The following is a 25,367-nucleotide window of genomic DNA, read 5'->3' as shown; positions in this document are numbered from 1 at the left end:
AAGGGAGGGAATGCGTCAGATAACCATGAAATGAATTAATTAGCAAAGGTAATGTAAGCAGGTATGTTTGCTTTTGTTTTGTTTTTCGAGGGCACATTGTAGTCTGCAAAGGTTGAAAACGCAGAATCCGGAATTTAACGGTGCGGCCCAACGCAGGTTGACTCAGAAGTAGGGACGCGGTGGTGGAATTCAGTGAGGTTTGCATTTTCCAGAGAAATTCAGTTCGTTCTGCGTTTTAAAATGTGAACCAGCCTATGCTCCAAAACAATACAGAAATGAAAGCACAACCGTCTTTTGAAATTTGCACTGTTTTGAATTTTGCAGTGTACAAACAAATGCACAGAGAAGGGTGTTGAATTGTTTCTTTAAATGTAAAGGTTCATCATTGTTTCACCCGAGGTGTATATCTTTAAGGGGCCAGAGCAAAATAACGAGATCCAGCTTTACAGCTGTGAAACATAGCAGGTGCTGCTGAGTTGCTTTGATTAAGCTGTGTCAGGAATTGGGTGCAGTATATAAGGAGCAGCACCTAGCTCTGCCATTACCCTGCGGGATGGGTTGGTGGTTGGGTCTGGTTTGTTGTTGATGTATTTAGTGTATAAGGAGTTTTTGTTTTTGTAATTAAAGCCTTGTTTAAGTTATTTTTGAGTCCCTTTTTAATGCATGGTCTCCCCAGCAAGCTCTCTGCAGCGCTACCATACTGCAAAAAGCCAACACTGTGCACATATTACTGCTCGTACTGGTAAAAATAACATTAAAATGCATTCCATTCTGCAATATCGGTTTGCAAAAAAAGTGCATCTTGTGAGAATTTTGGACTAAGAGTGGTGGCGAATTCTCAGGAGGACGTTGTTCTAAAATATCCACAAACTGATGTGGAAATACGGAGAACTGTAAAAATGAGAAGTAGAGATAATTAATCCACATTTAATCTCTCCTACTCTATAGATAAAATACAAGTGAAACCAAAAGATTCTGAAGACATAAGGGACTTATTTTGAAGAGATAAGGGTCTGGTTACAATTTCACCAATTAAATTATACTTTCTCTTAAGGTTTCAAAAAGATCTGTTTAAAAACAATCCAAAACTACTGTCGAAAATGTACAGATTGCTTTTGGGGTCGTATACAAAAGATGAACAGGTTAAACCCGTAATGATATACAGTGGTGCCCCGCAAGACGAATGCCTCGCAAGACAGAAAACCCGCTAGACGAAAGGGTTTTCCGTTTTTCGATGTGCTTCGCAGGACGAATTTCCCTATGGGCTTGCTTCGCAAGAGGAAAATGTCTTGCGAGTCTTGAGATTTTTTTTTCGCTCCCCACCCCCTTTTTCTAAGCCACTAAGCCGCTAATAGCCTTTTAGCAGCTAATTCGCTAATCCGCTAAGCCTTTAATAGCCGCTAATAGCCGCTAAACCGCTAATAGCGCTAAGCCGCTAAGCCGCTAATAGGGTTGCTTCGCAAGACGAAAAAATCGCTAGACGGAAAGACTCGTGGAACGAATTAATTTCATCTTGCGAGGCACCACTGTACTGGGCAAGGGATCTGGGGCATAATATTCGGCTTTCAGATTGGGAAAGGTTATGGAAATTGAAGGTTATTGAAATTGTACAGTAAAAGAAAACGATATGAAAACGATGTACCGGTGGTACATCAAGAGAAAAACGAGGGGAAGATCGTCAGCCTAACGCATCCTTAGCACGAGTCAGCTGTTCTGTATACGCAGGTGTGGAATTGGGAAACGACAATACAGACCACGAGGGCTGACACAATTGTTGTGGCTTGAGGCAAGAGGAAATGGGTTACTCCACTCCGAGGGACTGCAGTGCTTCGCAGAAAAATAAGCGTGGTTTGGACACCAGGACGCAATGATCTGCATCCATTTGTTGTTGTTGTTTAGTTGTGTCCGATTCTTTGTGACCCCCTGGACCAGAGCATGCCAGGCACTCCTGTCTTCCACTGCCTCCCGCAGTTTGGTCAAACTCATGCTGGTAGCTTCCAGAACACTGTCCCACCATCTCGTCCTCTGTCGTCCCCTTCTCCTTGTGCCCTCCATCTTTCCCAACATCAGGGTCTTTTCCAGGGAGTCTTCTCTTCTCCTGAGGTGGCCAAAGTCTTGGAGCCTCAGCTTCAGGATCTGTCCTTCCAGTGAGCACTCAGGGCTGATTACCTTCCGAACGGAGAGGTTTGATCTTCTTGCAGTCCATGGGACTCTCCAGAGTCTCCTCCAGCACCACAATTCAAAAGCATCCATTCTTCGGCGATCAGCCTTCTTCGTGGTCCAGCTCTCACTTCCATACATCACTATCTGCATCCATATCCTTCTTGAAATGTAAATTCCTGATCTCTGCTGAGTCTACATTGCAGGGTTGTAGTTGCGAGCATCTGTGGAGGGTCTTGGGATGCCGTGAGCTCCTTGCGGGGGCTCTGGGCCAAACATGAATGACTAAGTAAAGAAACGCAGAAGTTGAGAATGAAGGGAGAGATTGAGATGAGGGACTTCCAGCCAGGGCCCTCTTTACCCGGGGGTGCAAGGCACCCAGGGTGCTGAATTCTAGGGGGCGCAAGGCACCCGCTGCTGAAGCCACCTAAGCTCTTAACTATCTACCTCATGGGTAGGCAACCTAAGGCCCGGGGGCCAAATCCGGCCCAATCGCCTTCTCAATCCAGACAGTCTGGGAATCAGCATGTTTTTACATGAGTAGAATGTGTGCTTTTATTACAAATGCATCTCTGGGTTATTTGTGGGGCATAGGAATTCATTCATTTTTCTTCTTCTTCAAAATATAGTCCAGCCCCCCACAAGGTCTGAGGGACAGTGGACCGGCCCCCTGCTGGAAAAGTTTGCTGACCCCTCTCGGTCTTATCCGTATTGAACTTCAGTTCAGGCAAGCAAGTCTGGGGAACTACCTGCCACTAGAACATGCGATATAAAGGTTAGTTTTGAAAGCCAAGAGGTGGGAGGGAAGGAAGTCAATAGGCTCTAAAGGGCCAAAGAGGTAAAGTGGAAATAATGATGTGATTATATATGATTAAATGGAAAATGAATAAAAAATGTTTTTTTTAAAAAAAAATAGGCTGAAAGGATATTTTGCAAATAACGGCAACGGAAAAAAATCGAACCGATTTTTGCCCCGCCCCGAAAAACGTTATTTCTTTAGAAATGTTGTGCAATCTGAGAGTTTGGAAATATGAACCCAGAACCCAGAACTCATATTCATGGGTTTTCTGGACTTCTGCAGAATCGATGAGGCAAGAATGTCACAAGGAATTGTGGGCAGGATGTTGAGTGGAGTCTCACCTATAAAAAGAGGACCAGAGATGCTCCTTACTACAGAGAGAAACGAGACAAGGACGGAAGGACAAGGACAGACGGACAAGACCCTTTTGGCTGGAAGAGAGGTATGTTGCATTTTGGGGAACTGAAAGCCATATTGGAGAGAGTTTGGGAACATGAGAAAAAAAATATTGGTGGGGTATCTGGGATGCGGTTAAAAGATTCTCACCCTTTTGACATCAGACTCTGCCTGGGTGTGCATTTGGCAAAGACTTCGTCTTCCAACATTAACATTTCTTCAGCTATCCCAAGTGGTCAATTTCATTTTTCATCACTCAGACATGACCCTTTAAGCAGGTGAGTTGGGGCGGCGCTGACTTCTGATGCCGGCATTTGAAACGAGGCGCTGAGTTCCGGGTGGAGACGTTCCGATTTAATTATTCAGAATCAGTCGTTTCAAAATAGGGAGTTGAAAAGAGGCGGAAGGACTTGCCTCCTGAAATTTAATCCCCTCCTGCGAAACTCCCTGCCACATGATATTTTTATCGACAAACTAAGAAGCAAACAAGCAGATAAATAAAGTACATGGGGCGTTGATTCAGGGGGGGGGGTGTTATCTGGGATGAGGTTAAAATTGAAATGATCCCTTCGCCACAAAAAAAGACTCTCCCCCTGTTGATATCAGGCAGTCTCTGGGGTGCGTTCGGCAAATACTTCATATTAAATATTGGCATTTGTATCCCAAGTGGTGGGTTTTGTTTTCATTGGCTAATAATAATAATAATAATAATAATAATAATAATAATAAATTTTATTTATACTCTGCCCTCCCCAGTCAAGACCAGGCTCAGGGCGGCTAACAACCAATAATAAAAACAAGTTGATTAAAATACAACTTAAAAAACAAGATTAAAATACAACATTAAAATATTAAAAGGCTCAGAAACAAGCCTTTAAGCAGGGGAGTGGGGACTATGCTGAATTTTGACGCCGGCGTTTGAAACGACGAGCCCAATTCTGCCACAGAGGCAGAATTTGTTTGTTTCCGTTATTCAGAACCGGCTGTTTCAAAAGAGGAGGTTGAAAAGAGGCGAAATGAATATCGCCCCAGTTGTCCACATGCTATAAGCGGGAAATCATTAGGCAATGGAGTGGAAGTATTCCTTCTCCTTAAATGCACTGTGGAACTCCTTGCCACAAGAAATTCCAGTGGCCCACTAGCAAAATAAGTGAAATTGACAGGGATGATTCTAGAAGAGACAAACTGGCTTTCGACTTTTCTCGCTGTAAAGATGAATGAGTCCTACGGGGGGGAAAGCAAATATTGAGTGACGACGCTTTGGTCTCCTAGGTAGAGATGCTTCACCTGTGGGTGGTGGCCCTGACCGGGCTGGTCTTCCTGACACCGCTCGTCGCAGCGCAGGATCCTGCCCTCGACAATGCCTGGAATCTCTGGCAAAGAACCCATCTGAGAATATATGCCAAGGTGAGTTTTGCTCCCTGCTTCTGTGTCGAAACTTATGCAACCTGAGCCGTGTTCTCCTGAGCGTGTACAGAGTACCATTTGGGGAACCACGTTACGGTAACTAAGTATTTGCACCGGATTTGAAATTTCTATAGGGAGTGCAGCCCATAGACAGAAAGATGCCCTTTTCCAGGAAAGGGGTCTCAAAGGGAACTCTCTGCCTTCTAACACAAGGCGGGCTCGAGGTCACGAAAAAAACTGCGCATGCTCAGAGGCACTCGCTTCTCCAGTCCTACTGCATCCCAGCCCAGACAATTCCTGGCCATTTCCTGGCGCTCAGTTCCAGTGGCCAACTGGTGGTGGCTTTCAAGCCAGGGAGGGGGGTGAATGAATGAATATTGATTTGCGTCAGCTGCCGGCCATAGCAAATTCTGATTGTCCCAGCTAAAAGCCTTGCCACCTTTGCTATCACCTGCTCATTTGGATCTGCCAAGAGAAAGGGCACTTTCTTTCTTTCTTTCTTTCTCTTTCTCTCTCTCTCTCTTTCTCTTTTCTTTCCTCCTTTCTCTCTCTCTTTCTCTTTATCCTTCGCTCTCTTTCTCACTTTCTCTTTCTCTTTCTCTCTCTCTCTTTCTCTTTCTTTCTCTCTCTCTTCTCCATCTCTCTCTCCTCTTCCCCTCTCTCTCTCTCTGTCTTTCTCTCTCTCTCTCTCTTCTCCATCTCTTTCTCTCCCTCTCTCCCCCCTATCTTGATCTGCCAAGAGAAAAGACACTGGGCCAGTGGCTGGGCGACCCAGAATGGGCGATAAAAAAGGGGTGATAATCTCATTCCTCAAGTCTGTATCAAGAGGGCAAGAAAGAAGGGCATGTGCCACCAATTCGGGACTGCCGTCTCCACAGGGGCGTTTTTTGTGTGGGTTCTGTTGGAATCATCCCTCAAGTCCAGCCGAGGGCAAAACATTCAATCTCGCAAGAGTCAAAGCGCTTCTGTATTTTGGAATTGCCCAGTTATGCAGAGAGGGTGCCAGAGAGTCGAAAGGGGAAGGTGGAAAATAGTCACACCATGGGCAAAATTTCCGTATTGTGGCCAAGTTGTTCCGACGCTCGATATCATTTAGGCGCTGACAAATTAGACTGTTTGCTTTACTAAACACACACACACCCGGCGGGGGGTCGTATATGATGTGCAGCCTTAACAATTTCGTCTTCTCACCAGGGGGAAGAGTATCTCCGCAGAAGTTTGTGGGAGAGCAACCTGAGAAAGATTGAACAGCACAACCGCGAGGCCGCCCAGGGAAAACACACATATAGGCTGGCAATGAACCGGTTTGGGGACTGGGTAAGGAAACACATATTGTGGGAACTGCAGGCGGCTAATTCTCCCTCGGCCCAAACTGGCTGTGCCCTGACTCTGACATTCTGCCTGTCTTCTGCTCCAGTTTTCAATCAGTCGACTTCTACACACCTCCATTCTCTCAGGGAATAGGACTAGACTTCTGTTGATGCAGCCTAGAATAGCAATAGCTTTTTTTGCATTATTATTATTATTATTATTATTATACCCTGCCCATCTGGCTGGGTTTTCCCAGCCACTCTGAGCGGCTCCCAACAGAACACTAAAAACAAAATAAGAACTTCAGGCATTAAACGCTTCCCTAAACAGGGCTGCCTTCAAATATTGATCACAACAACAAAAACGATGCAGTCATTCTCAGAGTGAAGGCTCTTCCAATTAAGCTTCCCTTTTTAATTTTTTTTTATTGCAAAACAGTTTACAGTGGTGCCCCGCAAGACGAATGCCTCGGAAGACGAAAAACTCACAAGACGAAAGAGTTTTCCGTTTTCTGAGGTGCTTCGCAAGACGGATTTCCCTATGGGCTTGCTTCGCAAGACGAAACATCTTGCGCCTTTTTTTTTTAAACTGCCAATGCATTCCTATAGGAAACCGTCAATACACAGTGGTGCTTCGCAAGACGAAAAAACTCGTAGAACGAAAAAACTCACAGAACGAATTAATTTCGTCTTGCGGGGCACCACTGTACATAAAACAGCAAAGGCAAAAAAAAAGAACAGTATGTCAATAACAACTACACACACACACACACACACACACACACACTAACAACAAATCTTCTAACTTCACACACACTTTTGACTTCCGATTCACCTTATTGTGCTTTCCACATATTCTTACCCTATACGCACTTCCTGTTATATCTATTGCATATCACGAAGAAATTTCTAAGTTTCTAGCATTCCTTAATAGCCAAGATTCAATCTGAACCTGTCAGGACACCTGCATTTTCACAATACCGTTTTATATATTGTCCATTCTTTACTCACTTTCTGATTTATGTTTCCTCTTATTCTCCCAGTCGTTTTTGCAAGTTCCCAGTATTCTATTCTGCCAGTCAAGCTTAGTGGGAATTAAGTCACCTTTCCAGTTTTTTGCTGTTAGGATTCTAGCCGCCACAGTCGCGTACACAAAGATGGTTCTATAAAAATTTTGTCTTTCAATCGACATGATGCCTAACAGAAAGGCTTCGGGGGGAGGGGGGTTTCGAAGGAGAACTTTAAAATCTTTTAAAGTTGATTGTATATTATATCGCAGAATTCTCGTATCCCTCCTACTTCCCCCCGGGTCACCTCTGCCAGTTATCTCTCTCTTCCTGTTCTCCTCCTCCTAGCTGTTCCCAACTCAGCTCTACCGAGCTGTTGCTTTCTGAGCTATGCCCCTCTGCAAACTTGAGAGCAGTACATGTGAAAAGGATCTAGGAGTCTTGGTTGACCACAAACTTGACATGAGCCAACAGTGTGACGCGGCAGCTAAAAAAGCCAATGCAATTCTGGGCTGCATCAATAGGAGTATAGCATCTAGATCAAGGGAAGTAATAGTGCCACTGTATTCTGCTCCGGTCAGACCTCACCTGGAGTACTGTGTCCAGTTCTGGGCACCACAGTTCAAGAAGGACACTGACAAACTGGAACGTGTCCAGAGGAGGGCAACCAAAATGGTCAAAGGCCTGGAAACGATGCCTTATGAGGAACGGCTAAGGGAGCTGGGCATGTTTAGCCTGGAGAAGAGGAGGTTAAGGGGTGATATGATAGCCATGTTCAAATATATAAAAGGATGTCACATAGAGGAGGGAGAAAGGTTGTTTTCTGCTGCTCCAGAGAAGCGGACACGGAGCAATGGATCCAAACTACAAGAAAGAAGATTCCACCTAAACATTAGGAAGAACTTCCTGACAGTAAGAGCTGTTCGACAGTGGAATTTGCTGCCAAGGAGTGTGGTGGAGTCTTCTTCTTTGGAGGTCTTTAAGCAGAGGCTTGACAACCATATGTCAGGAGTGCTCTGATGGTGTTTCCTGCTTGGCAGGGGGTTGGACTCGATGGCCCTTGTGGTCTCTTCCAACTCTATGATTCTATGATTCTATGAAACCAAGTCTCTAAATCTATACTGCTCCACTTTTCCTGGGCAGCTTCCGGAACCTGGTTAGGAGCAGGGAAAGGGAGAGGTTCCGATAATTCCTCGCCAGACCTGTAATCCTCAGTCTGGTCTCTGACACATGTCATATCTTGCTCACTGCAGTGGGTCGAGGGTTAGGATTGCACCCCAAAACTTCCAGCACAGCCAGGCGACATGTCCACTAAGGGCTCAGCTGGCTCACTGCTTGATCTGTGACACAGGAGGAGTTCAGGGACGACGACACACAACCCCTGATGATCTTGCGCTGATGACTTTGGTCTCCTCCCCAGAGCGACGAAGAGTTCAAGCAGAGGATGACCGGGTTTCGATTTAACCAGACTGGACGACGCAACGGCAACGCAGAATTCTTCAGAAAACTCTCTGCACGGCGGTCTCCCGATTTTGTGGACTGGCGCACAAAAGGTTACGTGACCCCAGTGAAAGACCAGGTGGGTTGAAGGCTACAGGTGAAGATTCAGATGTCCACGTCAGAGGCTTGCAGTTTGCTACTGCGATCAGAATTGTGTTTATTTGCTTGTTTTTAAAGTTTAATGGATTGGTTTTCAAAAGTAGAAATGTCTGCAGCTTCCCCTGTTCCATTTATTGACAGACATATATATATATCTATTACAGTCGTACCTCGGAAGTCAAACGGAATCTGTTCGACTTCCAAAACGTTCGGAAACCAAGGCGCGGCTTCTGATTGGCTGCAGGGAGCTCCTGCAGCCAATCAGAAGCCATGTTGGACGTTTGGGTTCCAAAGAAAATTTGCAAACCAGAACACTCACTTCTGGGTTTGCGGCGTTCAGGAGCCAAAGCGTTCCGACTCGCAAGGCAACTGTATGTATAATCTTCTTTTTGTCAGAACTTGACAAAACTTGGGGCAATCGGAATAAGATTCACTATTTGACCATTGATTCAAAGCCCTAAAATGTATTTTATACAACTGACTTTTCATTTCTCTTCTTTGTATATTGTATTGTTGTTTTATTGTTATGGCCGACGGCTGACGCAAATCAAGATTCGTTCGTTCGTTCATACTGCCCTCCCCACTCTCACCCCCAAGACCTCCTTCTGGAAATGGTGGCGTTTCATTTTCAACGTCCGCATTTGACACCCAACGGTCCCTCTCCATTTATTTCCCTGCAGGGCCACTGTGGCAGCTGCTGGGCGTTCAGTGCCACGGGCGCGCTGGAAGCCCTACACTTCAAAAAGACAAAGCAGCTGGTGTCTCTGAGCGAGCAAAACCTTGTGGACTGCTCCAGGAAGAAGGGAAACAACGGCTGCCACGGAGGCTACCCGAGCAATGCCTTTGAATACGTGAAGCGAAACGGCATCAATTCTGAGCACTTCTATCCCTACGAGGCGGAGGTAAATAACGCAGGCGAGGCCTGCCACTTTTGCAATCACGGGCGCAAGGTTAAAGAAAACCTTGTTTCCTCCACCTTTCCATTCTCCTCCCCTTCCTTCCTGTTTCCCTCGTTTCTATCCTAAAGCCATGTCCCAGTGAAACAGCCGTGCCTGTTCACTGTTGAACCGTATACGGCGGAACCTCGGTTTTCGAACGTAACCCGGAAACGGAAGACCGTTCGGCTTCCGAGACGCTTGAAAACCAAAAACGGTTGTAGGTTTGCGAGACGTTTTGTAAGGTGGACTATTTGAAGTATTGCCAAAAAAAGGTAACGAGGGGGACTGTTAGTTAAGATAGTTAAAGGCAATAGGAATCTAAGAAATGCAGAATAAATGATAAGAACAGAGGATCATCAGAAGGGCTGGTGAAAGTCCAAAAAGATTGTATAAGAAGTGAAGTTTTGTTGTATGAATGATAATTAATATGTAAAAAATAATTTTAAAATATTATAAAAAAAGAAAACCGAAAACGTATTTGTGTGTTTGTGAACGTTTTCTTCAGTTCATTATATATTGTTTCCCATAAAGCTTTTACCAGTGCAGATGTCCATCACTTATGGTAAAAAGTATTCTCCCTGTTGCATTTCCAACGCAGATTTGAACTCGTTTTGTACATTTCTGCAATTCTGCTCGGTGTTAGATACCAACGACACGTCATTTTCCTACAGTTTTCTTTCAGCGAACAGCAGGCAGTCCATTTCCTTTCCTCTTTCCCTCACTTTCCCCAAGATGGAAGTTGGATATTATACCCCAAATCTCTAGCCCAATGTATCATCACTGCCTTGACTTCTTGGCAAAAGGTTCCTGCGCCGTTCGGATAGAGAACGTTCCCAGTTTACACAAGAGTTTAAGCCTTTCTCGTTGTCTGTTTGCAGAAAGGAACCTGCCGTTTCAAGAAATGGGATATAGCAGCAACATGCAAAGGCTACGTAGATATTCCAGCCGGGAACGAGAAGGTTCTGGAAAAAGCGGTGGCATTTCAGGGCCCGGTTTCTGTTGGAATAAACGCTTTTGACTTCCAGTTTTACAGTCACGGTAAGGTGCCCCTTTTGGGAAACGATGAGACTGTTGTTGCTCCAATGGAGAAGAAAACCACGGGGTAGTTTTGAAAGCAGAGTAGCCATCAATGCAGAAGGTGTTGGGGAATATTGTGTATTCCGGCCAACTATGGCCAGGCAAGGAGAATTTGCTCCAGCTCTCTTTTAAATCAGAACCAGTGAAGGCAGAGAAGGTCCTGGGTGCGTGTCTGGAGGCGGCTAACAGATTGAGGTTGAATCCTGACAAGACAGAAGGACTGTTTTCGGGGGACAGGGGGCAGGCGGGTGTGGGGACTCCCTGGTCCTGAATGGGGTCACTGTGCCCCTGAAAAATCAGGTGCGCAGCCTGGGGGTCATTTTGGACTCACAGCTGTCCATGGATGCGCAGGTCAGTTCTGTGTCCAGAGCAGCTGTCTGCCAGCTCCATCTGGTACGCAGGATGAGACCCTCAATGCCCACATACTGTCTGGCCAGAGTGGTGCATGCTCTGGTTATCTCCCGCTTGGACTACTGCAACGCGCTCTCCATGGGGCTACCTTTGAAGGTGACCCGGAAAGTGCAATTAATCCAGAATATGGCAGCTAGACTGGTGACTGGGAGTGGCCGCCGGGACCACATAACCCCGGTCATGAAAGACCTACATTGGCTCCCAGGACGTTTCCGAGCACAATTCAAAGTGTTGGTGCTGACCTTGAAAGCCCTAAACGGCCCAGTAGACCTGAAGGAGCATCTCCACCCCGGACACCTGGGTCCATCTCCTGAGGGCCTTCCGGTGGTTCCCTCCCTGCTGGAATAGACACTTGTTCCACAACGTGCCAGAGCCATGTTCTCTGTTTTTCCTCCTCTGCCAGGAATCTACAATAACCGCCAATGCGACGACCACCTAGACCATGCGATGCTGGCCGTTGGCTATGGGTTCGAGAGACATCAAGGCCAGAGACTGGTTGACTACTGGATCCTAAAGAACAGGTGAGAAAGAGGGGCTTGAGGCTCCCCACAAGGTCTGGGGGACAGCGGACCGGCCCCCTGCTGAAAAAGTTTGCTGGCCCCTGCTTAAGAGGCTCTCACCATCTCTCAAGTCCTATTTTCCTCCCTCAGCTGGGGCTCGGATTGGGGTGAATATGGCTACATGAAGTTGCAGAAAGGAGTCAACCTCTGCGGAATAGCAGAGGGTGCAAGTTATCCCTTCTAACCAGCCGTCGTTTCCTCGTCTACTGGATCCATGCAGTTCGGACCAGCGAAACCTCAGCATTTATTGAGCCCCTTCCTTCCTTCCTACCTTCCTTCCTACCTTCCTTCCTTCCTTCCTTCTCCTTTCTCCTCCTCCTTTCTCCTTCTTTCCTTCCTTCCTTCCTTCCTTTCTCCTCCTCCTCCTTTCTCTGCGGCTTCCGGACAGAGCAAAAAAATCAAGTTCTCCAATCCAACTCCGTAGGCTGCATGTCAAGTTTTCAAATTTGGTTCTTTTCAAAACAATAAAAACCATGTATTTGTGCACTTTGAGCGAATTTTTCTTGCTTTGATCTGCTGCTGTTGATGAAATTGGCTCGAGTTCAAGTCTTGCAGCGAAAATGTCTTCTATTGACCTGTGTTTACTACAGTCGTACCTCGGGTTACAGACACTTCAGGTTGCATTTACAGACCCGCCGGAACCCGGAAGTACCGGAACTCTGGGCGGCTTCCAACAAAATCTTAAAATACAGTAATGCATCAAACATTAGAAAGCTTCCCTAAATTTAAATGCCTGTCTCCTTCGCATAGTAGTATTTTTATCCACGGCTTCTGAAACAGAAGTCACCGGAAACGTGCAAATCCCAGGCAGACCTCACTCCCAAGGCTGGCTGGTGAAAGTGTGGGAATTAATGTTATCAGAACGGCTGAGCTGTCCCAGTAGCCTTCCCTGAAAAATGGCGCAAGGCGATAATTTTATCGACTTGTGGTTTCCATTTACAGCGATTGCTAACCAAACAAAACAAAAATAGCCAAACCGCTTCAGCCTCCCGCAATTAATAATGACTTCCTGAAGGACTTGTTGAAGCGGATGGCACATACTGGCACGTAGCAGAAATTGCCAGTGTGCCCTGGCTTGTAAGCTGTCCTTCTCTCACCTCGTAGAAAAGCCCGCCCTCCTGGGGAAAAGCCTGCAAGCGCCACACACACGCTCCACGCGGCTCGTGAAAGGGAGCGCTGAGAGGAGCCTGGGATGCATACAGACTCTGCTCAGTGCTCCCTTAAAATAAAATAAAAATTCTTGCATTCCCCCTCTAAAAACTAGGTGTGTCTTGTGGTCAGGTGCGTCTTATGGAGTGAAAAATACAGTTTGTTGTTGTTTAGTCGTTTAGTCGTGTCCGCCTCTTCGTGACCCCCTGGACCAGAGCACGCCAAGCACTTCTGTCCTCCACTGCCTCCCGCAGTTTGGTCAAACTCATGCTGGTCGCTTCGAGAACACTGTCCCACCATCTCGTCCTCCGTCGTCCCCTTCTCCTTGTGCCCTCCATCTTCCCCAACATCAGGGTCTTTTCCAGGGAGTCTTCTCTTCTCCTGAGGTGGCCAAAGTCTTGGAGCCTCAGCTTCAGGATCTGTCCTTCCAGTGAGCACTCAGGGCTGATTTCCTTAAGAATGGAGAGGTTTGATCTTCTTGCAGTCCATGGGACTCTCCAGAGTCTCCTCCAGCACCAGAATTCAAAAGCATCCATTTTCGGTGATCAGCCTTCTTTATGGTCCAGCTCTCACTTCCATACATCACTACTGGGAAAACTAGAGCTTGAACTATGCGGACCTTTGTTGGCAAGGTGATGTCTCTGAGGAAACTAGGGAAATCCTATTGCATAGTAACAACAATAATAATGTTATTATTTATACCCCACCAATCTGACTAGGTTAGCCCCAGTCACTCTTGGCAACTTCCAACATATATAAAAATATTATATATAAATAAGAAGATGTGTTGTGTGGGCTCCTATGATGCAAGTCATGGGCCCCGCCTGCTCCCGTTCCCCAAAATGTCCCTGGTTTGCTCCTTTCTATATATAGGGTGCCGGCATTCTGCATGGACTGGTTGTAACAAATACTTCGATAAAATGCATATTTTGTGATGTGCAAATGGCTTGAGATACCTATGAGGTCCACAAATGACCATATAGCATCTATTCAACACAAAAGAACAGCGGCAATTTTGTTGTGGACAAAGGACAGCTGGACATAGAAAGGGCCCCGTTACCTTCAGGAGCTGAGGGCCACATCAAACCTAAACCCGGCCCTGCACTCAAAGCATGCTCAAAGCACACAGCGTCCCACAAAGGACCACGGGAACTGTAGTTCACCCCTTCGCAGAGCTACAGTTCCCACACCGGTTACAAGGAACAGTTCCCAGGACGGTTTGGGAACCGTCCATTTGGGGAGAGAAGGGACTTTTTCACAAGAGGTGAATGTCCTCTGTGACCCAGAGCGACAGAAGACCCCGGACTAGGTGTAAAATAAAGAGGAGATAATACTTCTTCTGTTTCTCTGCACAAAAGAACAGGCCCTCTTTGCATCCCTCATTGCGGTCCAGGCAAAGTTTCCATCTGATGTTCAAGGACAATCTTAGAGTTTATCACATCCCCTCTCCCTTTACGAGGCAGGAGTTCTTGCACGGAGACATTTATCATATAATGGAATTTCAGAGGTACCTTGAAACCCAAACACTGCAAACCCGGAAGTAAGTGTTCTGGTTTGCGAAATTTTTCAGAAGCCGAACGTGCTCCATTTTGAGTGTTACGCTGAGGTCTGTCTGTTGTTGCTATTTATTTTGCGTTTTCTTTTGCAGCTTTTCCATTTTGTTTTGGCAACTGCGTTGAACCCAGTTCAGCTACTGATGGGTGGATTGTGTGACTGCAGTACATTGTTTAATGCTTTCATATTAGAATCATAGAGTTGGAAGAGACCACAAGGGCCATCGAGTCCAACCCCCTGCCAAGCAGGAAACACCATCAGAGCACTCCTGACATATGGCTGTCAAGCCTCTGCTTAAAGACCTCCAAAGAAGGAGACTCCACCACACTCCTTGGCAGCAAATTCCACTAAGCAGATTCCATTATGGATCTGTGGTCTCGTCAGATAGTAAAATCCATGTTCAATGGCTGTTTTAGGGGCTGTTTTTAAAAGTCTGGAACGGATTGATCCCTTTTGCATTGCTTTCTATGAGAAAGCGTGCCTTGGTTTTGGAACGCTTTGGTTTTGGAATGGAATTTCTGGAACAGATTAAGTCTGAGAACCAAGGTACCGCTGTATTCCTAAATTATTCCTAAATCTGATCCAAGTGACGTGGCCGTCATCTGCCCCACTGGTCACGGTGAAGGAATAGCCTAACACCTCCAACCTTTGAAACGACTGTATAAGTACAGGATGCTGGGGGGTTTTCCCCCCCATAGGAAAATAAATTGATGAGATTTTGGGCACCCACAAACTCCCGGCTGCAACTTTTCCCACTGAGTCGTGGCAAAGTAAACAGGCACAGGGCGTCCGTTGACCATGAAACGCCACTTCCACTCAGTCACGTTCCCAAGAACTTAAAGTGAATTGGACTCCCTCTCTATAAAAAAGGCGGTTCTGGCTCATTCTGAACCCAGGCAGGTTGAGAGGCAGACGAGATCCTAGTCTCTAGATCTTTCGATTCGGGCGAGAAGGTAAGGTTTGGGGGAAAACATTTTGAGAGAGTGGCTGTGAACATCATAATAATAATTATTTATTGAATTTAAGAAGGAGGGGTAGAACATGTTGAGGCTGCACCGTTCATGGTGGAAACAGGGGGAATAAGACTATTTTAGAGATGAACCAGAAAGAAGGGTATGGATACTACAGCATGTAACAATAACAATTTTATTATTTATACCCAGTCCATCTGGCTGGGTTTCCCTGGCTACTCTGGGCGGCTCCCAACAGAATATTAAAATAACACAATAAAACTCCAAACTTTAAAAACTTCCCTAAACAGGGCTGCCTTCAGGTGTCTTCTGAAAGTTAGATAGTTGTCTATTTCCTTGACGTCTGCTGGGAGGGCGTTCCACAGGGTGGGCGCCACCACCGAGAAGGCCCTCTGCCTGGTTCCCTGCAACCTCACTTCTCGCAGGGAGGGAACCGCCAGAATGATTGGGGGGGAGAGACAGGAGATCCAGGGAGGTCACCTACAATGGAACCGATCAGGAGGAGATCCGGGACCAGACCAAAGAAAGGGGCTTTCTTTGTGCCGCGCAATGCTAGCCTGTGGAATTCATGGCCACAAGGTTTTAGGAGAATACGCAGGAAGGTAGGAAGCTGCTACATACTGAGCCAGATTCTAAGTTCTTAAAGGGATGCCAGTGGCGCTGTGGTCCAAACCACTGAGCCTCTTGGGCTTGCCGATCAGAAGGTCAGCAGTTTGAATCCCCGCAATGACGGGGTGAGCTCCCGTTGCTTGGTCCCTGCTCCTGCCCACCTAGCAGTTCGAAAGCACCTCAAAGTGCAAGTAGATAAATAGGTACCACTCCGGCGGGAAGGTGAACGACGTTTCCGTGTGCTGCTCTGGTTCGCCAGAAGCGGCTTAGTCCTGCTGGCCACATGACCCGGAAGCCGTACGCCGGCTCCCTCGGCCAGTAAAGTGAGATGAGCACCACAACCCCAGAGTCGGCCACGACTGGACTTAACCGTCCAGGGGGTCATTTACCTTTTTACTCCAGCCCCATAGGCCTGCAACTTGACCTTTTTCTTCTAGTGTCAACTGACTAGATTTTCCCCTGTGTAGACATGCATCTGATTTCTTTGGTGGCCCTGACCGGGCTGGTCTTGCTGAGGACCTTTGCTGCAGCGAGGGACCCAGCGCTGGACCAAGCCTGGAGAGACTGGAAGATGACCCACAATAAGGTTTACCGCGAGGTGAGTCTCCTCTTAACATATCCCCCAACCCCTTCTCCAGCTGCTCATGAAATCAGAGCAACCAAATTGTGCTCCCAGCAGGGTGGGTCAAAATCAACAATGTTTTTAAATGATTTTTTTAAAAAAATTAAATCGGATTTTTAAAATAAGATGCTTTTGGAGGAAAAATCTTTCTAAAGATTTTCTGTTTAAGTTACATTAAAGTCCAAAGGCTATTCATGAGCAAATAACAATTTAAGTTTTTCATGTGTGCTCAAACTCAGTCTAAGAGGTATTTTTGATAAGAAAAATGCTTAACCTCATCAGTTAACAAACACAGGTACATATGCTATACTGTTATTGTTTTAGTTAATTAGTTTAAATGGTTATTAAGGAAAGGATTGTTTTTCTCCTTCTGATAAAGCGCAGCAGAAAAGTTGTCCAAATATAAACAGCTAACTTATTAAACCTCACAATGATTTCATAATTATCTGCCAGTGTATTTTCTAATAGTAGAACCAAATCAGTAATTTTTGATACAACTGTAAAAACTACTCTGAAAATTTGTTATTCCAAAAATGAAGCCTTCATCTGGTTGTAAACATTAAGATGGTACCAGCAAGAATGAGTTGTAAAAAATGATGTAAATCAAGTCTTACTGACTAGTGATTTAAATCGTGGTTTAAATCGATGTGATTTAAATCAAATCTACCCTGGCTGGTAGCATCATTTCCTGGAGCTGGGCAAAGAATCATAGAATCATAGAATCATAGAATCATAGAGTTGGAAGAGACCCCAAGGGCCATCGAGTCCAACCCCCTGCCAAGCAGGAAACACCATCAGAGCACTCCTGACATATGGTTGTCAAGCCTCTGCTTAAAGACCTCCAAAGAAGGAGACTCCACCACACTCCTTGGCAGCAAATTCCACTGTCAAACAGCTCTTACTGTCAGGAAGTTCTTCCTAATGTTTAGGTGGAATCTTCTTTCTTGTAGTTTGGATCCATTGCTCTGTGTCCGCTTCTCTGGGGCAGCAGAAAACAACCTTTCTCCCTCCTCTATGTGACATCCTTTTATATATTTGAACATGGCTATCATATCACCCCTTAACCTCCTCTTCTCCAGGCTAAACATGCCCAGCTCCCTTAGCCGTTCCTCATAAGGCATCGTTTCCAGGCCTTTGACCATTTTGGTTGCCCTCCTCTGGACACGTTCCAGTTTGTCAGTGTCCTTCTTGAACTGTGGTGCCCAGAACTGGACACAGTACTCCAGGTGAGGTCTGACCAGAGCAGAATACAGTGGCACTATTCAGTTGTATCAAAAATTACTGATTTGGGCTCTGGCCTCAAGGTCTCCTAAGGTCCTTTTTGGGGAAGTTGCGGTCCTGGACTGTGTCCATTATTCTTAGCCAAGTGTCTTCCTTGCAGAGGAACTCAGAGGACCACCGGAGAACCATATGGGAGGAGAACTTCCGGATGATTGAAGAGCACAACCGTGAAGCTTCCCGGGGTAAACATTCCTATCGGATGGCAATGAACCACCTGGGAGATTTGGTAAGAGTTCAGCTCATATCACGAACTAGTTCATCTTCTCTTGATGCCTCAAATCACCAAAGGTGATTCACGACAGAGGGAGGTGAAGTTTGAGCTCAGGGTTTTGCCAGCTGACTGATCAATTCATCATCATCATCCTTTTTAATTTGTACAGTGGCGTAGTGTGGGTTGTCAGCACCCGGGGCAAGGCAAGTAATTTGCGCCCCCCCCCGCTGCACTGTCCCTCCCCCAGATAGTCCCTCGCTCTCTCTCCGCACCGCACCGCACGCCTGGCACCCTCCCCTCCACAGTGGGCGGCGACCCGGCGGCTCGAATCGGATTCACACAGCCAGCACTGCAGTGAGAGAGAGTGAGTGAGCCAGGCAGGGGCAGAGAGCTGCGAGCGCAGTCCCCCCAGATGTTGCGCCCGGTGCGGCTGGCCCCCCCCTGCACCCCCCCACGCTACGCCACTGAATTTGTATACCGTCCTTCTATCTTACAATTCTCAAGGCGGTTTACAAGCTGACTTGAAGAACAATCTAACGCAATACAAAAATGTGATGATAAAACAACTTTAAAGCAGGTAACCTACCTCAAAAAAAGTAACATTCAACCATCATTAGAATAGTCTAAAATGATAATATCAACATATAAAAGTTAAACAGAAATCCACTCAACAGTTACAATAAATAATATCTAAACTAGAATCACATATCATCGCAGGCGCTTTGAGCTCAATAAGAGCTGCACCAGGGGGGGCAGCCCTGCTTTGGGACGTTTTTAACATTTGACGTCTTATTTGTGTTTTTATATGTCGCCCAGGTTGGCTGGGGAAACCCAGCCAGATGTGAGGGGTATAAATACTAAAATTTCTAGCACTGTACTAATAGTAGTAATGATTTATTACTTATAGCCTGCCCATCTGGCTGGGCTTCCCCAGCCACTCTGGGCGGCTCCCAACAGAATATTAAAAACACGATAAAACATCAAACATTAAAAACTTCCCTAAATAAGGCTGCCTTCAGAAGTCTTCTACAAGTCAGATAGTTGGTTATTTCCTTGGCATCTGATGGGAGGGCGTTCCACAGGGCAGGCGCCACCACCGAGAAGGCCCTGTGCCTGGTTCCCTGTAACCTCACTTCTCGCAGGGAGGGAACCGCCAGAAGACCCTTGAGAGGAGGACCCCGGTGTCCGGGGTGGAGACACTCCTTCAGGGACACTGGGCCAAGGCTGTTTAGGGCTTTCAAGGTCAGCATCATTACTTTGAATTGTGCTCGGAAATGTCCTGGGAGCCAGTGTAGGTCTTTTAGGACCAGTGTTATATGGTCTTGGTGGCAGCTCCGTCCCTAGTCTGACTGCCGCATTCTGGATTAGTTGTGGTTTCCAGGTCACCTTCAAAGGCAGCCCCACGTAGAGCGCATGGCAATAGTCCAAGTGAGCGATAACCAGAGCATGCACCACTCTGGCGAGACAGTCTGCGGGCAGGGAGGGTCTCATCCTGTGTACCAGATGGAGCTGGTGGACAGCCAGCCGCCCTGGACACAGAATTGACCTGTGCCTCCATGGACAGCTGTCAGTCCAAAATGACCCCCAGGCTGCGCACCTGGTCCTTCAGGGGAACAGTGACCCCATTCAGGACCAGGGAGTCCTCCACACCCGCCTGTCCCCCGAAAACAGTCCTTCTGTCTTGTCAGGATTCAACCTCAATCTGTTAGCTGCCTCCAGACATTCACCCAGGACCTTCTGCACCTTCACTGGTTCTGATTTAAAAGAGAGCCGGAGCAAATTCTCCTTGCCTGGCCATGGTTGGCAGGAATACACAATATTCCCCAAAACATTCTGCATTGATGGCTGTCCCTCTGAATTGATGGCTGTCCCTCTGTCCCCCCAAAACAGTCCTGTCTTGTCAGGATTCAACCCCAATCTGTTAGCCGCCATCCATCCTCCAACCGCCTCCAGACACTCACACAGGACCTTCACTGCCATTGTTGTTGTTGTTACAACTCCTACTTCTCTCTCCTCCCCAGACTAAATCAGAGTTCATGGAGAGGCTGAATGGACTCAGCCCTGAACTGCCCAGAGAACGTGGCCGGAGAACAACTTTGTTCCAAAAATCTGACAACCCGTCTCTTCCTTCCTCTGTGGACTGGCGCTCCAAAGGCTATGTCACCCCGGTGAAAGATCAGGTGAGTGTAGCATCGCCACTTGGGAAGGCTTAAATGACCAAAGCCAGGGATTCAAAGTTGGCTACAATTATGAGAATCCCTCCATTGTGGGGAGGGATGAAAGTAGGTGCCATTTCTCCGCCTGCCCCCAATGCATCCCATCCACTGCCTGCTTCTAGCCTGCTGTGATTCAGCTTGTGCCAAAGAAAATGGTTTCGTTTCACTTCCCAGGAGCAGGAGGACAGTATAGATTTGTAACAGTGGTTTGCAGAGGGACATAGTTCAGAAGGCAGAAGCTGGGAAATACCAGATGGGGGGAACAGCTAGGAGAAGAAACCCTGGAAGAGAAAGGGTTAACAGATTCAACGGGATCAAACCGGGTTTTTACCAGGTCGCCAAATGAAGAACAACATAAGGAATATAACAGATATTATTGAATATCTGGAAGTAAGAAACGAGAAACAAGCTGCCTTATTGTTTATCGATGCTGAAAAGGCCTTTGGCAACGTTTCATGGACTTTTATGAAAAAGAGGATAGAAAAAACGAATTTTGGGGAATCATTTGGGAGAAGAATAGAAGTGATGTAGCTTAATAGGGATGGAAGGGGGGTAATCCTTAACTGTGAGCACTGCCATTCCTAGGAGATGTATTCTTTGTTCTCTCGCTGTGATTATTAGAATTTCTAACTGGTAAGAAGACTCCTTTTCCTTTCTTCTGCTTATCTACTGCCATGGGGGGAGGAAGCCGATTCCCTGAAGCCTGACACAAATCGCTTGTCCCTTTTCACAGGGTAGCTGCGGGTCTTGTTGGGCGTTCAGTGCCACCGGAGCCCTGGAAGGTTATCTCGCCCGGACAACTGGCAGGCTGGTCTCGCTGAGCGAACAAAACCTGGTTGACTGCTCCTGGCAGCAGGGCAACCAAGGTTGCAATGGCGGGTGGCCAAGCTGGGCTTTCCAATACGTGATGGATAACCACGGACTTGACTCGGAACAAAGCTACCCCTACGTCGGACAGGTAACCTCCAGACGAAAGCTACCATTCTGTGATCCTGTGGCCTGCTTGCCACGCTCAACGGAATCTCTTTTCTTTCTCCGTCTTCACTCCTTTGGGGCCAAACTTTAGTTAGGTACAGAGGATAATTCTTTTATTAAGTTTGAACTGAAGGGGCTTATCCCACCTCATCGGCACTTTCAGAAGTACAGTGGTACCTCGGGTTACATACGCTTCAGGTTACAGACTCCGCTAACCCAGAAATAGTGCTTCAGGTTAAGAACTTTGCTTCAGGATGAGAACAGAAATCGTGCTCTGGCGTGGCGGCAGCGGGAGGCCATTAGCTAAAGTGGTGCTTCAGGTTAAGAACAGTTTCAGGTTAAGAACGGACCTCAGGAACGAATTAAGTACTTAACCCGAGGTACCACTGTAATATGGGACCCAAAACACTGCCATTCTTCAACATTCTCTATTCCCTAAATACTGCAACATGGTCCGTCCCCCTGTCCCCCAATCAAGTAATGTGCCCAAGGTTGAATGTACTGTGTTAGTATATTGGTGAAAAAATGTAGAATTTGTACTGTTAAAACGCGAAAGGGTCAAACCATTGTGAGAGGTGTTGAAATTTTCGAAGGTTGGATAGTTACAACGGAATGGTCTTGGAGTGGGGTGCACAATTTTTATTCTTATTTATTTACAATGCTTTTTGCTAAAGAAATTTGGCAAAACTTGGGTGTCGTCTTGTACATGGATAGCGAATGCGGGGTGTGTGTGCGATTAATGGCGGCAGCAAGCAGGAGATTGGCAGCGGCGATTGGGCGGGCGATTGGTGGCTGCAGCAAGGCCTGCTGGCGATTGACTGCGGCCATGGCAAGTGGGCGGAGCAATCGGCAGTGGCGGGCAGGCGGGGGAGCGATTGGCGGAAGTGACCTCCGCCAACGCCCCCCCAAAAGCTAAACAACTTAATTTTGGGTTATAGAAAATAGGGGGCGTCTTATACATGGGGGGCGTCTTATACGTGGTAAAATACGGCAATTGCTTGCTGTTTCTTTGCAGGATCTGGCTTGCACGTACAAATCCGCAGACCTCGCAGTCAGGATCAACGGCTACGTGGATATCCCAAGCAACGACGAGGCTGCCCTCCAGGAAGCTGTTGCCACTTATGGCCCAGTTACTGTGGCCCTGGACGCCTCTGACTTCCACTTTTACAGCTCAGGTAAAATTCTGGAGAAATGCAGCGGCGAGAAAACTCCCTGGGTTGCATTTAAAACAGTCATGCATATAGGGAATCTGGAGAGTTGGGGTTTATGATCCACCATAGGAAAATAATGAGAGCTCATTGCCCCCTCTAGTCCAGCTTTCTGTCCTCACAGCAGCCAACCAGATGCCCACATCAGTATCCCGAACCCAGGACCTGAGGTCAACAGCCACACTCCCCAGTTGTGATTCCTGGGAACTGGTTTTTGAAGACAGTAGAAGCAGAGTAAAGCAGACCCTCCAAGTATCCCTACTATCCAGGGACAGTCCCAGATTTACAGAAGGCATCTGGTTTCATATTTGACCCCGGAAGTCCCACTTTTCCTTGGGACGTCCCTATTTTCAGGGGAGAAACGTTGGAGGGGATGGAATAGGACGTCCCTCTTTTCAGGGGAGAAACGTTGGAGGGGATGGAATAGGACGTCCCTATTTTCAGGGGAGAAACGTTGGAGGGGATGGAATAGGATGCCCCTCTTTTCACTGGAGAAACGTTGGAGGGGATGGAATAGGACGCCCCTATTTTCAGGGGAGAAACGTTGGAGGGGATGGAATAGGATGCCCCTATTTTCAGGGGAGAAACGTTGGAGGGGATGGAATAGGACGTCCCTATTTTCAGGGGAGAAGCGTTGGAGGGGATGGAATAGGACGCCCCTATTTTCAGGGGAGAAATGTTGGAGGGGATGGAATAGGATGTCCCTATTTTCAGGGGAGAAACGTTGGAGGGGATGGAATAGGACGCCCCTATTTTCAGGGGAGAAACGTTGGAGGGGATGGAATAGGACGCCCCTATTTTCAGGGGAGAAACATTGGAGGGGATAGAATAGGATGCCCCTCTTTTCACTGGAGAAACGTTGGAGGGGATGGAATAGGACGTCCCTATTTTCAGGGGAGAAGCGTTGGAGGGGATGGAATAGGACGCCCCTATTTTCAGGGGAGAAATGTTGGAGGGGATGGAATAGGACGTCCCTATTTCCAGGGGAGAAACGTTGGAGGGGATGGGGTTATGCAACACAAACACCCCAAGCCAAGGAGACAAGTAACGATATGACCTTAAATTTGTTTCCCCTCCATCCAGGAGTCTTTGACTACCCCAACTGCGGGACATCCTTGAACCACGCCGTCCTGGCCGTCGGCTACGGGACTCAGAACGGGACCCCTTATTGGATCATAAAGAACAGGTAGGGTGGAGAGCCCGGGTGCCAGAAATTGATGTGCAATGCTGTGGGAGCTTATTGATCGTTGTCGTGGAGGGTGAGGAGGGAGGCTTTGCCCGGCCACACGGGGGAAATTGGGGTACCTGGGTAGACTGAGTGTCCACATTGCACCTAGGGGGTCCCAGATCCAAGCCCTCACATTTCCAAGGCGCGCTGGGTGAGACATCTGCCTAAATTCCTGGAGTTGCCACCATAACCAGTCAGAATGGACAATACTGAGCTAAACAGGCCATTGCAAGCTTAGGTAAAGGGACCCCTGACCATTAGGTCCAGTTGTGACCGACTCTGGGGTTGCGGCGCTCATCTCGCTTTATTGGCCGAGGGAGCCGGTGTACAGCTTCCGGGTGATGTGGCCAGCAGGACTAAGCCGCTTCTGGCGAACCAGAGCAGTGCACGGAAACGCCGTTTACCTTCCCGCTGGAGTGGTCCCTATTTATCTACTTGCACTGACGTGCTTTCGAACTGCTAGTTTGGCAGGAGCAGGGACCGAGCAACGGGAGCTCACCCCGTCATTGCGGGGATTCGAACCGCCGACCTTCTGATCGGCAAGTCCTAGGCTCTGTGGTTTAACCCACAGCGCCACCCGCGTCCCAATGCAAGTTCCTTATACTCAAATTTCATACAGATATGCACTCACTGGAGAAGTGTTTGTGAACTTTCACAAAGGGGTTCAAAGTACAAAAAACCAGTCACAAATCGCTGCAGAAATGGGGAGAACTGAATTTTAGACTGGAAGGATGTGAAACGAAGGGAAGCAAAACTAACAGGTCCATGCATCCTTCATCTGACCCCACCTGGGAGTCATCCCACTCGCCTCTCGTTGCTTTCTGAAACTTATGGAGACTCTCTCTCCCTATCTTCCTTTCGCAGCTGGGGTCCCGACTGGGGTGAAGGTGGCTACATTCTGCTGAAAAGAGGATCCAACCAATGCGGCGTAGCAGAGGTCGCTAGTTACCCGGTGTAACCAGCTGCGGGTCCACAATCCTTCCTTCGGGGATTTTCCATCTGTCAGAGCAACAAACCATCAGGAGCGCTGACCTTCCCCTGCACCTCTTTATCTGGTGCTTACCAAACGGAGCAGAAATGACATTCGGGAACAAAATCATGTCAAGCACCTCCTTGATATTTTTAACAATAAAAGATTTGAGCATGTGGTTTGGCTGTTTGGAGCGAGTACTTGCATAAATGTCTGTGTTTCCTGGAGGTTGCGCTCAGTTTGAACGGGGGTCCCTACCCTCAGGAACACAACTTCCCCTGAACTTCAGCTACAAATTAAACCTCAGTCGTTGAACGTAATCTGTTCCGTAAGACTATTTGGCTTCTGAAACGTTCGACAACCGAGGTGTCGCTTCCAATTGGTCACAAGAGCTTCCTGCATTCAAGTTTGGCTTCCGGGAAATGTTAAAAAAACGGAGTATTTGCTTCTGGGTTTTCAGCGTTCGGGAGCCGAAACGCTCAAAAATAGAGCCATTTAGGAGCCGAGGTTGACTGTACCTCAAGTTTCCCTCCCTGAGACAGTGGTGGACTTTGGGCTTTGCCATTGAGCCCTGTGAAAAATCCGCCTTCCATTGTCCACCATTTTTTGTGGTGCCCACTTTGGGCAAACCAGTCCTGCCACCCTAAATCAGATGCTAAGATCACAACATTGTCATTTTTACAAAGCTCCCCCTCTTCCAGAAGTGTCA

At 47.2% G+C, this 25,367-nt stretch overlaps 2 protein-coding genes across 2 annotated transcripts; both read left to right on the top strand.

Annotated features, from left to right (window-relative positions):
• Positions 1-3,305: 3,305 nt before the first annotated feature.
• LOC310668465 (procathepsin L-like) lies at positions 3,306-12,150 on the top strand. The gene is made up of 8 exons (XM_083421797.1): positions 3,306-3,401; positions 4,628-4,762; positions 5,957-6,079; positions 8,500-8,658; positions 9,359-9,580; positions 10,495-10,654; positions 11,508-11,625; positions 11,755-12,150. The coding sequence occupies exons 1-8, from the start codon at positions 3,321-3,323 to the stop codon at positions 11,846-11,848; spliced, it is 1,092 nt and encodes a 363-aa protein (XP_083277923.1). The 5' UTR covers positions 3,306-3,320; the 3' UTR covers positions 11,849-12,150.
• Positions 12,151-19,982: 7,832 nt separating this feature from the next.
• Positions 19,983-25,032, top strand: LOC310668539 (procathepsin L-like). Its single transcript, XM_083421935.1, has 6 exons — positions 19,983-20,241; positions 21,011-21,235; positions 22,268-22,427; positions 23,544-23,646; positions 24,553-24,855; positions 24,887-25,032. The coding sequence occupies exons 1-5, from the start codon at positions 20,098-20,100 to the stop codon at positions 24,644-24,646; spliced, it is 726 nt and encodes a 241-aa protein (XP_083278061.1). The 5' UTR covers positions 19,983-20,097; the 3' UTR covers positions 24,647-24,855; positions 24,887-25,032.
• Positions 25,033-25,367: the final 335 nt, after the last annotated feature.

The sequence above is a fragment of the Podarcis tiliguerta genome, assembly GCF_965153285.1.
Source record: "Podarcis tiliguerta genome assembly, chromosome: 18".
Taxonomy (NCBI): domain Eukaryota; kingdom Metazoa; phylum Chordata; class Lepidosauria; order Squamata; family Lacertidae; genus Podarcis; species Podarcis tiliguerta.
This window is presented reverse-complemented; position numbering and strand designations above follow the sequence as displayed.